The sequence below is a fragment of the Metopolophium dirhodum genome, chromosome 9 (genome assembly GCF_019925205.1).
Source record: "Metopolophium dirhodum isolate CAU chromosome 9, ASM1992520v1, whole genome shotgun sequence".
Lineage (NCBI taxonomy): Eukaryota > Metazoa > Arthropoda > Insecta > Hemiptera > Aphididae > Metopolophium > Metopolophium dirhodum.
Window position 1 is genome coordinate 12,639,508 of NC_083568.1, and position 15,197 is coordinate 12,654,704.

At 27.2% G+C, this 15,197-nt stretch overlaps 1 protein-coding gene across 3 annotated transcripts in view; it reads left to right on the top strand.

Annotated features, from left to right (window-relative positions):
• Positions 1 to 15,197, top strand: part of LOC132952816 (cAMP-specific 3',5'-cyclic phosphodiesterase) — a 680,524-nt gene that overhangs the window by 406,265 nt on the left and 259,062 nt on the right. The window contains exon 1 of one of the 3 annotated variants that reach the window (XM_061025262.1): positions 10,332 to 10,920. The exons of the other annotated variants lie outside the window; for them this stretch is intronic. Coding sequence (XP_060881245.1) covers positions 10,625 to 10,920 — 296 coding nt within the window. The 5' untranslated portion in view covers positions 10,332 to 10,624. Of the gene's footprint in view, positions 1 to 10,331; positions 10,921 to 15,197 lie in introns of those variants that run through there. 3 annotated transcript variants of the gene reach the window in all.

The following is a 15,197-nucleotide window of genomic DNA, read 5'->3' on the forward strand; positions in this document are numbered from 1 at the left end:
ACCTACGTCTCACAACACCCACGATATGTATATAACGTACATATTGAGCAACTTCCTTTAGAAATAAACAAATATTATTGTAATCTTGATTTAAACGCATTGGATGTACAGTAAAATTTCGATAGAAGTCCAAGGGCAACACATATTTTGTCGTCGAGATTAACGAGTTTATAAGGATTTCAAGGTTATTGTGTTTTTTTTAGACTTTTCGGGTTTTTGACTCATCAAAATTTGACAAAATTTGATGTTGTCTCTATCAACGATGTGTACACTTATATATTATGGTTTGCAAAACATTATGTATACGAAAAATCACTAGGTACCTAATATAAAACAATAATAACACTATCATCATCTGCATCAAGTGTACATTCAACCATTGTACAATCGCCATTATCGATACAAATAATAACCTAGCTAATAAAAAATAATATTTTAACGATAATATTATATATATATATATATATATATATATATAATATATTATCCATTATTTGCGCTTAACCTGAAAAAAACATTTTAACAATATTGTTAACGACATTATACGAAATATTTCTAACTGTGTATAGACAAATAATACCTATACCACGATACGCGTTTGATCTGATTCCGTCTGTTTCGTTTTCGAACTAAGAAATTAATGTAATATATATTTGAAGCGCAATGTTAATGTTAATAAAAATATATTTAAATAAATTTAATTTTTAGGTCAACAAAAGTATAAATTTTTAATTTTTATTATAAATATTAAAAAAAAGGTGGATAAGTGGATGTCGCTCTGCTGTACAGTAGGTTACAAGTGGGTCACTGTAATGGATGGTGTTAAATTTGAATTCAATGATATAATATCATTGTATAAGAAAAACGATTCTGAGCGAAAACAGTCAGTCAGCCTTTGATATTACCAAGTATATTTGATAATATTATTGTGAATAAAGTAATTTATATTATATAATCTATTTACGTGGAGCCTTGTTTTAAATTTTCAATCCTTAGCCATAAAAGTTAAACATTTTATACATTTTTAACTACAAAATAATTAATAAATTATAAATTTGATAAATGTTGATAAATGTTTAAATTACTTTACATGCTTATAAAATTGTGCCTATGTATTTTTAATATTTTTCAACTGCTATTAGAACGATATATCAGGAGCCTTATATTAAATTTTCACGCTTTTTTACCCAACAAATAAAATTTTATTGATATTTATAGAAAAAAAAAACTAAAAAAATTGAAAACTGATAATGTCCGTAAACAGATAAAAAAGAGTCAAAATATTTTCAAAATTTTATGGTGTATAGAAAATGCTAATATAAACATTCAGTGAAATTTTCAAGTATCTACAATAATTCGTTTTTTAATTACAATAAAATAAGAAAATTGTTACATGAGAAATCGAGTGAATATTAAATGTTGTAAAAATATAAATTTCAGACGCTCATAAAAATTTAATTTAAGTTTCTTATAGACATTTTTTTTTTTGATAAAGGTAGACAAACTTATGAGTAATCTTATATTACATTTTCAAATCATAGATTTAAAAAGAAAAATTTTTATGAATTCTCAACTCAAAATAATTTGCTAATTTTCGTGATTTTTCCGTATTTTGTCAACATTTGAACTTTAAATGCTTATAAATAAAAACTGTGACTAAGGATTTTTAATTTTTTTCATCTGCTTTTAAAACAATAACCTAGAAGCCTTCTATTAAATTTTCAAGCTTTTTTACTCAACAGATAAAATTTTATTGATATTTATAGAAAAAAAAACTAAAAAAAATTGGAAAATGTTATGGTGTATAGGAAATGTATTTATAAACATTCAGTCAAAATTTCATGTCCCTATGGTCATTTGTTTTAGAGTTACACCAAAAACGAAAATCGATTTTCTCGAAAACAGATTTTGCGTAAAAATTCCCGTTTTCCCTTAATTTTTCTTTTGTTTTTCCCGTCGCGTTTGAAAACTACTGAGAAATTTTTACTTTTGACCCCCCAAAGTACCAACTAGATTTACTTTCCTATCATAAAAGTTACTGTTGAAGAAAATCCAAGCACTTTTACTGTCCTAAAAGGTGATGACAGACACAAAAAAAAAAACAAAAAAAAAAAACACACATCATTGTAAAATCAATACATTCATCGTTCTACTCAGAATCTAAAATTATTTACAAATTATAAGTAATGTACCTATATTATATAAAAACAAATAAAAATATATTATTATAAAATATAATTAGAAATTATAGAAATTATTTAAATTAGAAATTATGTAGGATTGGAATCGTTTTTCGTATGCAAATAATAATCATTTGGACGTCAGTTTAACACATCCATTACAGCAACCTAATTGATGACGAAGTACACTCTACACGCTTAGAACTATACTGCAGAGTTACTTCCCCGGTTTTTGATAGTAGTGGACTAATTGCACTAAGACAGACACAAAAAGAAAAAAATAAATAAAAAAATAAAAAAATAAAAAAAAAAAATAAAATCAAAAAAAAAACACATATAATTGTAGAATCAATACATTCATCGCTTCGCTCAGAATCTAAAATGAATACAATACATGCTCGGTTAAGCTTAAAATGTGTATTAGGTATCTTTTTAATATTTTTCATTTTATTAAATAACTTCACTTCTATGTACCAAATATAATAGTTCTAATGGTATATCCAATAGTGAATAGATCATATTTTTAATGTTGATACATGTAAATTTAATAACATTATTTATACTTAAAAGATAATAATTAAAAAACACATAAACAAATACCAATAATAATTAAAATAGTTTTCGGTAAAAAGAAATTCAAATGAAAAAATTATAATCATATTAATCCAACCACTGATTACAATCTTCAAAGTTCTAACAAAATAGCTAATTTATGTATTTTTTTTTACCATATTTTTTTATTGAAACTGTCTGTTTGTACAGATTGTTATTATCATAAAATACATTTAAAAAAATAATTCAAATATACCATAGCTTATTTAAATTTCAGATGTACCTAATTACATTAAATAAATATTAAATAAATATTTACTAAATTGTTTTTCAACTTATTTAAACGTTGTATATTCGACAAAGAAGAAATTATCTTGAAATATTTAGTACCTTCTTAGTGCGTATAGATTGTTACATTTTTCATTTATATCGTATAAATTATATTATATATTTTTTCAGTCATTTGAAAATAAAATAATTTAACACTATTAAGAGTTGTTGATCACTATGTTGCTCTGTTGTATTCAGTGACTTCCATCCATTCAAAATACTGTTCATAGTGATTACTCAGACTATACAGAAATATATTTAATACATTTAATATAATAATATCATTATTTTAGTTTGGCAGTTGAGAATTGAAATAGCTTTTACGTATATTACCGAAGATTAAATTTTCAAAATTACACGTAAATTAATAGTAATATTTACTTATATCATTATAATGTATAATAGATTGGTTAGATAAAAAGTAAATATTTGACTAGTTATAGATACATAAATTAACAAATATGAAGGAGATATTTGTTTTGTGGTTGGAAGACATTTCAAAAAGATGCGATATAGTGAAATGTTATTATACGACTGTATAGCTGCAACATAAACTCGTAATTATATTATTTGGATTTTTACTGTTGATTTTTAAGTACATACTAAAATCAACAAAGTATTTTTGATAAACCGCTGATTTGAACGACACGGATAGAATAATATGATTTGCCTATAGATACGACATAATAATAACATAAATGATAATAGTCTTTTATTTTATTATAATATATCTGAAGATCGATAATGGTTTCATTGTTGGACGAGGTCATTGGTCTAGTTTCCAACGAATTATTAGGCATAAATATCAACACGGTAGTTGACTGATAGTGCGAGTCGGTTGTATTTGGAGTTTGCACTTTTAATGATTACGATAAGAATATAAAATATTATGACAATTTGTTTTTAGACAAACTGAATTTTGGCACGGATTTAATGGTCGAAATCCAAGTCTTCGTGATCAGTTATGGAATACATGGTTATTTCAGTATTCATTGTTGCAATGTTTATGAAAAAAGTTTGAAAACTCACAAAGGGTCCACCGATATGATTTATTTATATTCCGAATGATTATATAGTGTTATCTCTGTGGTCGAGGTTGTTATGGGCCCTGTTCAGTTTAACAAAAGTTCAACAATTTATTTTATTCTAAGTAAATTAACTAAAATAAACGCCAAATTAAAACAATGTACCTTAAATTATGTTGAAATACATATTTTCTTAGTAATTAAATATAACTTTTCTTAGGTATGTAAAAAAATAAATAAAATGGTTAAATTACTATCAAAATTTAAATTATTACTAATTTCAATTAATTCGTGTCAAATGTATATAAAATATGTACTGAACATGTTTATTAGTCATTACAAATATTTACGAAAAATGTAACTGTCAATTAAACGATTTAAAAAAAAAATATGAAACAATTCATAATAATAATGTAATTGGTATGGTTGTATGATACGCGTCTTTTAAGTTTTAATAAGCGAAAAACCAATTATTATTAGTCATTCATATGGTTATCTTAATAATATGATTAATGCATCCATAATTATTTATTAGTATATTTTGAAGAGCATAATATAATTGTTTTAAACTAAATTATCAATAGGAGATTCATTTAAATTAGATTATCGTGTTATAGATTCAGAGTTGAGTGATGTGTTAGTTTGTATAATTGAATCTAGTTGGTACATTGTTAATAAAACATTTTCCACAATTATTCAAAATATTTCTAAACAACTAAAAAAAAAATGTATACATAATATTTGAGCACACTGGTAAGTTTTAAAAAAATTGATTTTGTATGGGAAATTTAAAAAAAAATCCATATAAATTTGAAAATTGAAATTTTTTTTAGCTATTTACAAATATTTGAAAAATTCAATTTACTTACTTATGTTTTTTTTCGATTTCATAAAAAAAAATTTATTTTGTGAAAATTTTAAATACAAAGTTTCTAATATTATGCTGTTCATACAGATATTTTTTAATAAGCATCTTATTATTTTAACTATGGCAAAATTTGGCAAAATCACGAACATATGTAAATTATTTTGTTTTTCGAAATTAATAACATTTGTATTTTTATAGGTAGATACCATAACCTACCTTAAGCTTGAAAATGTATTACAAAATGCAATATTAAATAACGATTTTTCCTCAAACAGTTATTTTGTTGTAATTCAAAAAATATTAACAATATAGGGACTTGGAATTTTTTACTATAAGGTTAATATATAATATATATATATTTATATATATATATGAACATATATCATTATGTTCTAAACACAATTATTGGTAAACGAATTTAAGGTATTTATATTAGTATAGTATGAACCAATTTACATAATTCTACTACATGACGGTTAAATTAGTGACAATAATTGAATGATATAATATTATAACTCTAATTTTTTTTAGTTCCTAATGATAATAATATTGCGATGATTTTATCAAAAGATATTTCAACCTACCGTATTATAGGTACTATTTACTAATAGATAAATACATTTTAAAATATCATTAGAAATAGAAGACGACACAACTATCTACGCTCAAAATCGTTTTTCGTATGCAATGATTTATCATTGAATTCAAATTTAACTCTTCCATCACTGTGACCTACCTAGCTAATGGCAAGGTATCAACACTCGAACCTACTATACAGCAGACATACTTTCCCAGTTTTATTTTAGGTATAATATATACTAAAATAAAAACTAGTTAAATTTAATTCAAAATTTGTCATTTGCGTTTTATGAACAATATTAAGTTTTAATCCTGTCGTTTTTAAAATTATAATGTACAATATATATATTTATAGCGTACAGTTTTGTCTTTGTTCAATCATAAACTTAATATCAAAAGATAAATGAATGTTTTAAATTTTTTTCTTTAGCAAAATTTAAATAAAATATGAAAAACAAAACGTTTTTAATCATCATAATTATAATAATACATAATATGAAATGTATAAAAAGTAAAACAAAATCATATTAGTCAGTACAAGATTTTTATTTATTTTCTTGTTATACGTCTACATATTATCTTTCTTCTCGTTTGTTTTAAAATGGAGAATGTCTAAGAATCTCAGGACTAAAGTTTCTTTATATTTGTTTCACCATGAAAAACGCTTATAAACATCAATTTAAATTATATTTATGATTATTAAATATTTGATGCCCCAATAGGTTACTTGGAAAAATTAATTGCATAACTTATAAATTACATTTTAAATACGTAACTAAATGAACTGTGGTAATTTGTGGTGTGTATATTTTTTCATTGATGAAATGTGTTAATTTTATATTTTGAACCCATAAAAAAACTTTAAGAATATAATATATTATAATATTATACCTAATATAGGTAGTAATTATTATAAGTTATAACATTGGTTTGCTTGTACAAATTCAGTGGTATTGTTGCTCAGAGAAAAGTAGGAAAGTTCTATAATATGTTTTAAGTGTGTAAAATATAACAAAGTGAATAAATAATTTTTTATTTTACGAATGTTAAAAATGTTGTATTTTATGTTTTCCCAGTAACCGTATTAAAATCGAACCAGGGTGACAATTATATTTTTATCTGTATTGTTGTAACATTTTATTTTATTCGAAAAATGGTTAAACTCAAGGTTAAAAAATAAATTATTGGCATTTGAATTATTAAACGAGAAAAAAAAATAGTGACATTTACTTTTTTTTGTGTAACCTTCCACCTACTGTTCAGTGACACAACCACCCTATGTTTCAATATTGGATACATCCCAATAGATACACAATTATACATATTATTATACATGATATTATCAATACACTCGATTACTCGAGGTAGTTTTTAAAAACAAAAAAAAAAAAAAATGATTATCCATCAAAAACGTTCAAAGAATTTTAATGTCGTTCGTAAATTAATTTTTAAGCGTTTTATAATGTCTCTGGATTTTTTGGCTGTATATGTTAACACGTGGCCCGCGGTAAAAAAACAACGGAACTTATAATAATTAAAAAAACTAGTTTTTTCACACTTTTTTGGGAAAAATGAATGTATAAAATGTATAAAAGTAAATTTTAATGAGATACTTGTCGTTTGTTTTCGATTGATATTTTAGATACTAAATGGAGTTATGAATATTTTATAATGATTTGCGTTCATCGTCTTTATTATTTAATTATTTATTTATTTATCTTTGTCTGTCAACACTTTGTGGAGCAAGGTTCTACTTTGGGGATGGTTTCTGTTTAAGTATTAGGTTTAAGATATTACTTTATATTTATTAATTAAAGCACACATCTAATACAACGGTACACGGTACATCTGTATTGACTTTTAAGTTAATAACAGCTAATTACTTATAATATGATAATTAAAATATGCAATTAAAAAAAGGTGGGTAAGTGGATGTCACTCTGCTGTACGGTAGGTTAAAAGTGGGACACTGTAATGGATGGTGTTAAATTTGAATTCAATGATATAATATCATTGTATAAGAAAAACGATTCTGAGCGAAAACGGTCAGTCAGCCTATGATATTACCAAGTATATTTTATGATATTATTGTAAATAAAGTAATTTATATATAACCTATTTACGTGGAGCCTAATAAGAGCCTTGTTTTCAATTTTCAATCCTTAGCTATAAAAGTTGAACATTTTATTAATTTTAAACTACAAAATAATTATTAAATTATAAATTATTGTCAAAATAGACAAAACATAGTATATACAGTCATACATTTTTTAATTACAACAAAATACGAAAATCGTTACATGAGAAATCGAGTGAATATCAAATGTTGTAAAAATATGAATTTCAAACGCTCATAAAAATTTAATTTGACTTTCTTGTAGACATTTTTTTTTTGATAAAGATAGACAAACTTATGGATAATCTTGTATTACATTTTCAAATTTTAGATTTAAAAAGAAAAATTTTTATGAATTCTTAACTCAAAAAAATTTGCTAATTTTCGTGATTTGTCCATATTTTGTCAAGATTTGAACTTTAAATGCTTATAAATAAAAATTGTGACTAAGGATTTTTAATTTTTTTCATCTGCCTTTGAAACAATAACCCAGGAGCCTTCTATTAAATTTTCAAGCTTTTTTACTCAACAGATAAAATTTTATTGATATTTATAGAAAAAAAAACTAAAAAAAATGGAAATTGACAATGTCCGTAAACAGCTCAAAATAAGTAAAAAAAATTGGAAAATGTTATGGTGTATAGGAAATGTATTTATAAACATTCAGTCAAAATTTCATGTCCCTATGGTCATTTGTTTTAGAGTTACACCAAAAACGAAAATCGATTTTCTCGAAAACAGATTTTGCGTAAAAATTCCCGTTTTCCCTTAATTTTTCTTTTGTTTTTCCCGTCGCGTTTGAAAACTACTGAGAAATTTTTACTTTTGACCCCCCAAAGTACCAACTAGATTTACTTTCCTATCATAAAAGTTACTGTTGAAGAAAATCCAAGCACTTTTACTGTCCTAAAAGGTGATGACAGACACAAAAAAAAAAACAAAAAAAAAAAACACACATCATTGTAAAATCAATACATTCATCGTTCTACTCAGAATCTAAAATTATTTACAAATTATAAGTAATGTACCTATATTATATAAAAACAAATAAAAATATATTATTATAAAATATAATTAGAAATTATAGAAATTATTTAAATTAGAAATTATGTAGGATTGGAATCGTTTTTCGTATGCAAATAATAATCATTTGGACGTCAGTTTAACACATCCATTACAGCAACCTAATTGATGACGAAGTATACTCTACACGCTTAGAACTATACTGCAGAGTTACTTCCCCGGTTTTTGATAGTAGTGGACTAATTGCACTGATATACCATACACTCATTTTATGTCATCGCGGTATACATATTATAGGTACCTGGTATAATATCATGTACAAATATGTAAACACGCGGTAAAGCAGAAATAGTATGACCAACACGACGACGATGACAGTCAAATTTAATATAATTAAAAAATCTTATCCCGACCGCAATAATATTATCGACGTCTATTATCGTATTGTATACGACGTCCGGATAGAATAATATATTAGAATATATTAGAACATAAACACCAGCTATTGTCGCAGTCTGTTAGCCGCCACTGGTCCGCTTCCGAGTAATACCTACCTACAACTGCATACCATTGTAGTAGGTACTCCGATAACGTAATATACTCAATGGTAATAGTATTATTATTTTATGCGCCGCCGTACGATAATAATATAATAATATATTACAAAAATATTATACATCATGCGTTATATTATAATATATTAACAGCAATTATTGCGATTCCGTCGGTCGTCTCCCCCCACTCTACCGTCGTCATCACCCCTCCCTAAGTTCGAAGGCGTAAGAGGATATTAAAAAAACTGTATTTTTTTTCGTAAATCGCCGGCGCGATCGAGGCAAGGTCGAACGAGGCGGCGGCGGCGGTGACGACGTCGGTCATCATTCGTCGGACGAAACGAAACAATAATAAAAAAATATTAAGGGGAACGGAAGCAGCCAAAATTCGTTCTGTGAAAAAAAAATACACTATAACGCGACGTCGCGTCACTTTCTGAGGTACACATACGACGGATTTGAATGGCAAATTTTATTTTCGTCTAAAATAAGACGATTTCTTTCTGCAGAGTGGATTAAAAACTCTATGTTTGAAGTTTTTCTTGTACACGGAAGAAGTTCGAAGTTCAAGTTTTGGATTTTTTGAATACTTTTGCTTTAAATAACGAAATTAATATTTTTTAAAAAAACGTTTTACCTACCTATATATTAATAAATAATTCGTATGTAGATGCAGACGCAGTATGTCGGGTAATAATAATATGTTTTAATAAAAGCAAAGCGTGGTTTTTACATTAAAAAAAAACAAAAACTAAAAATGGATAAATACGCTCTGTTTTTTTAAGTCCTAGTGCCGAGTTTTACTACTGTACCTAGCCGGTATAATACCTACACAAGAGACTTAGGCGAAAAAAATTTCCCTCGTAGTCACCGCCTACCAGTTCGGTACGTGTCGTATCAAAACAAACCTCAGGAAAACGTAATAATAACAACAATAATAATAATAACACTGTTATGGGGTGGCGGGGGCCGGACGCGTATATTATACGGTTTCAAACGCACGGCGGCGGCGGCGTCGTCGACTGATGACCGTCATCGTCGGTTGCGGCGGCGGAGTGGGACGCCGACGGAGACTTTTCGCGCGCGCTCTCGACCCGTCGGCGGCGGCGCGGCACCGCCACAGTCACGTTCCGCACGCCGTACGGTCGTCATCGCGCGCGACCGGTCCCGCGTTCGACTCGACCGGCAAACGTCGCCGTAATCACTTCTTCGTCGTAGTCTCTTCGTCTTCGCCATCGTCGGTTGTTCGGACGTCCACGATTTTTCAATAATAATATTCGTGCGTCGTCGTTGTGGTCGTCGAAGAAATCGGTCTCTTTTACGGTGCATGGTGTGGCCAGCCGCGGAGTTGGTGGCGGCCTCGGTTGTAGATGTGGTGGTGACGATCCGTGGCGAAGATGAACGGCGGTGTCAGTGGCGGTGGCGGTGGTGCCTCCGCCCTGAAGGTGCCCGAGGTGCGCGTGAGCTTGGCCGTCAACGATCATCCTCTGCAGCAGACGGGCGCTCAGGCGGCCGCGACCGCGTCCACGATGTCGTCACTGCAGCCAGCGTCCAAGCAGCGCGCGACGTATAACAGCAGGGACGGGGCAGGCGGCCACGGCGGCGGCGGCGGCGGTTGCGGCGGGACGGTGGTGTTACTGTCGCCCGGCGTGGTCGGCGCCGCGCCACGGCGTAGACACTCTTGGATATGCGGGTAAGCCGCCCCCTACCGGTCCCTACCCTTCCTCCCATATTGGAGAAACTACCCCTCTTTATATTAGTGATCGTATAATATTATAATATTATAGGGGGAGAACAACGACGGTTTCCGTCAGCTTCGTTAGATTCTGCGAGCGAAGACCATGTCACACCCGCACCTATAGCTATACTATAAATTATATACGCAATTTTTTTCGCTTAATCTAATCATTTCGTCTTTGTAATATCCACGACTCGAAATCAAAATGAAATTTGACTACTTTAATTTCAATACTGATGGTTATCGATATAAGTTTTTTTCTGTTTTCAGTTTTAAATAATAAAATTATTTTTTTTTTCGGTTTAAAATACTATCACTTTTACGATTTGAATTTTTTCTTACGTGAAAACACTTGTATTTGAGGCCTTAAAAAACAAACAATTATTACTGACAATCAAGTTTAGGTAGGTACCTACCGATGAACAATAGTGTTATAGAACTGTAATGTTATTCTCTATTGGCTATTGTTGAATTTTAAATTTTTATTAAGTTTTTTTTAAATTTTTTAAATGATTTGTATAATATACAAATTATAAAACGCTATTATTTTGATAAAAATTATTATGGATTGTAAATTTTTTTCAATTTCAATATAAATGTTGATATTATTTTTTTTTGTTTCTTAGATTATTAATTGTATCCATATTTAAAAACGATTTCAAGCCCTGCTAATATTACTATATTCGAGTAGCGCCTGCAGTCGCAATTTCAGTGCCTCTTAAATGATCTTATGATATACCTATTTTAATGAAAGAAAAACGCATCGTCAACCGTGTACGGTCATTGAGCGTACTATAATACTACTTAATTGTTTTAACTGTTTATGTCTCCCTGCGAGTCAAAGGATAAAATGAAAATATACTTGCATCCATTACACAGCAGTTATAATATTGTTAACTCTGTATATGCCCTACTAAAGCGCACAGGCGTGGCACTCAAAACTGTGGAGGAAAACTAATTAGATTAAAAACTCACTATAGTTTTTCTTCTCGATTAGTTTTTTTAAATACTCTAAATACGTGTGTAATTTACCATAATATTATAAAAATGGAAGACTTGAACCCGTGATTCGTGTAAATGCTATACAATTGTGTTAAAAAAACACGTGAATATAATTTTTTTGAAAATTACGTATAGTAATAAATTGTTTATTAGGTACCTACTTGAAAGCGTTTAAAAAAATAATGTAAAACAATTAAGTGTGAGATTCTGAAAATAGTATTTATAGTTTTTCAAATATTAAATTAAATATCAATAAAAAAATATATTTTTGAAAATTATTAATATATATTATATATTATATTATATTATATTGACTACATAATTTTAATTTTATGAGATTTTTGTTAAAAAACTGTTCCGACGATACAAACAATTTTGGAATCATATAAGTGGTTGAATGCACTAGAAAAACCCCAAGTACGCCGGTTAATAATATAGCGAATCATCGTTTGATAATTAAAATCGGAAAATAATGGATTAGTTATAACTTATAAACAATTAAAAGTGTATATGCCTTCATTTGATTGAAGAAAGACTTTAAAATGATACCAAATAAATGTTTGACGAAAAAAAAATTAGTATAAAATCATACAAACAACTAAAAAAATAATAAATATTCATAAAAAGCATTAACTTATTTACGATTTTTCTTGAATGACTGATTCTAAGGTCATTGATCTAATATCACGTTTTATAAGGTAAACACGGGGATAAGAAATTTCCAAAGCATGATAAGTGCAAGAAAGAGTGTCATACATAACAAAACTGCTGGAAATTTAAAAAAATTATTTATTTTAAATATTATTAAATATTGACCAATTTATAAATAATATATGCATAAAATAAAAATGATTGAGTACATATTTTATCCGGAAGTATGCATGAACAGTACTTTAAAAAACCCGCATCATTCAAAAACCAATAAATTTTTCGCTTTGCCAAGAATTTAAAATTTCTGAAAGATTTTTGTTACATAAGATATTATTTGTAAAATGATTTATGCTCCGAAAAGTTTGTACTTTAGATTAAATTGTACGATTTCCTGAATAATTTATTTTGAATAATATTACAATTTTATTTTATTTTTTATTCCACTAGTGTTAAAACTTGCTTAAAAGTTTTCGATAATCTATTTTCAAAACTTCCATTTATATACTTATAACATTTAATGTAAACTAAAACCCACGAATAATTATTATATTTTTATCAGTAACTATGCGTGATTTTATTTTGTTGGTATGTTTTGACGTTTTGTTTCTTAGTAGCATTTATGATTTGTACCTACGTTTATTCCACCCACGTTAATCTATTATGGTTACTTATTGGCTATTTATTAAAAAATTGAACTAGGATAAAAAATGTTTTGTGTAAAAATCGAGGTAAAAATGTATTATAAAATATTATGTTGAGTTTTTCCATACCTAGCTATTTCGAGACACACATATTCGCACATTATAAAACAGTATAGGCATTATATTTGATATTATGTACCTAATAATATTCCCCGCAGTGTAAATACGATAAATATTTTCAAATTTAGCTGAACAAATAATAATGTATTACACGTTATAGGTAGTAATTCAATAGGTATTGGCAATAAAAAAATATTACCGATAGTTATTTTACAAGTTACAAGCTGCGTGGTTAGTGCACTGGAAAAATGTAGAAGTCAATTTGACTATACTCTGATCGTAATACGATATCGTGTAGGAAAGTAAAAGTTGAGTAAGTAGTTCTCAGAATCAAAATACTTTTATTTTTGTTAATTTCTCTAACCTTAAATTATCTAAGATAAAATAAAAACAACCTTTCCATTCAATATAGAAATTAGACAGTTTTAGTTTTCTAAATAACAGACATTTTGACATGATTCAAATATTACCAGTGGACAGCACAATTTATATTTACATAACTATGTGCGTGTAATAATACATAATATAAAATTTTATTTATTTGTTGATATTGTTTTAACTACGTAAGAGGATAATAATATACTTAAGAAAAATGTGAATATTTTTATTATAAGTTACCTACAGTAGTATCTTACAGGTATTTTTTGTTTTATAAATTAAAAAAGAATTAATATAATTTATCGATTTGTGCTATAATATTGTAATAGCTAGTTGAATACCTATAAAATAAAATAAAAATATTAATTAAGTGGGTATTTTTTTTCAAGAGCGAAAATTTAAAAAAAATTAAATTTCTATCACTTCTACGCTTCTTTTACGTCGTAGATTTTTATTAATTGCATTGCAATGTATAGACTTTAGCCCATGTTCCATATATATATAAAGTAGGTCTTATATTGTACACTATATAGTAGACACGTTTTAGTTGGACGTTAAAGTCGATACAAAAACCATATTTTACTAGATTTAGACATTTAAGACACGGCCGCAAAAAATAAAATACTGCCGAGTGTCGAATGTCGATCGATAATTATATAATTAATTATATTTTTTTTGAGGATGAGAGTATAGGAGATATCATTTAAAAATGTAAATAATTATTCACTATTATTTTATTATATATTATAACATGTAACGGTGTAATTTATGGACCACGGTTAATGATAATAAATATTCGTTTTAATCACAAAATCTTTATATATAAAATAATATATAATTAAAAGTATTTCATGGTTGTTGTTAAAAAATATGCTACGTGTCGGTGTTATTTGATTATATTTACTCAAAAATGAGTAGTTATTATTTAAAATTTGTAGCGGAAAATTAATATCTATAATTTTTACGAACATCCAATACATATTTAATTGACAACGAAGAAAATATGAGGTTGTGTTACTTTACAATATAACATATAATTGCTTTTTATATGCATAAATTTACTATCAATATTTAGTCATTCTGATTTAAATAGCTTATTTTAAATATAATTTATATATCATTATTCATTAGTGTTTAATAACTTAGAAATTTTACATCGATAAGAAAAATATTCTTATTATAATATATTATACTAAATACTAATACTATTTACGAAATGGAAATTTAAATAAAATACAAACATAGATTTAATATAAATATAATTTAATAAATGTGTTTTATATTGTTTTAATTTATTTTGCATTTATTCTGTTTCAGGTAAGTTTCACTCACACCAAGATTACTAGTAATGATCATTGATTGTTGATAATATATAATATTAAAACTGTTTTGTGAGTATTTAAATTTCATACAATTAAAATATACATAATATTATATTAG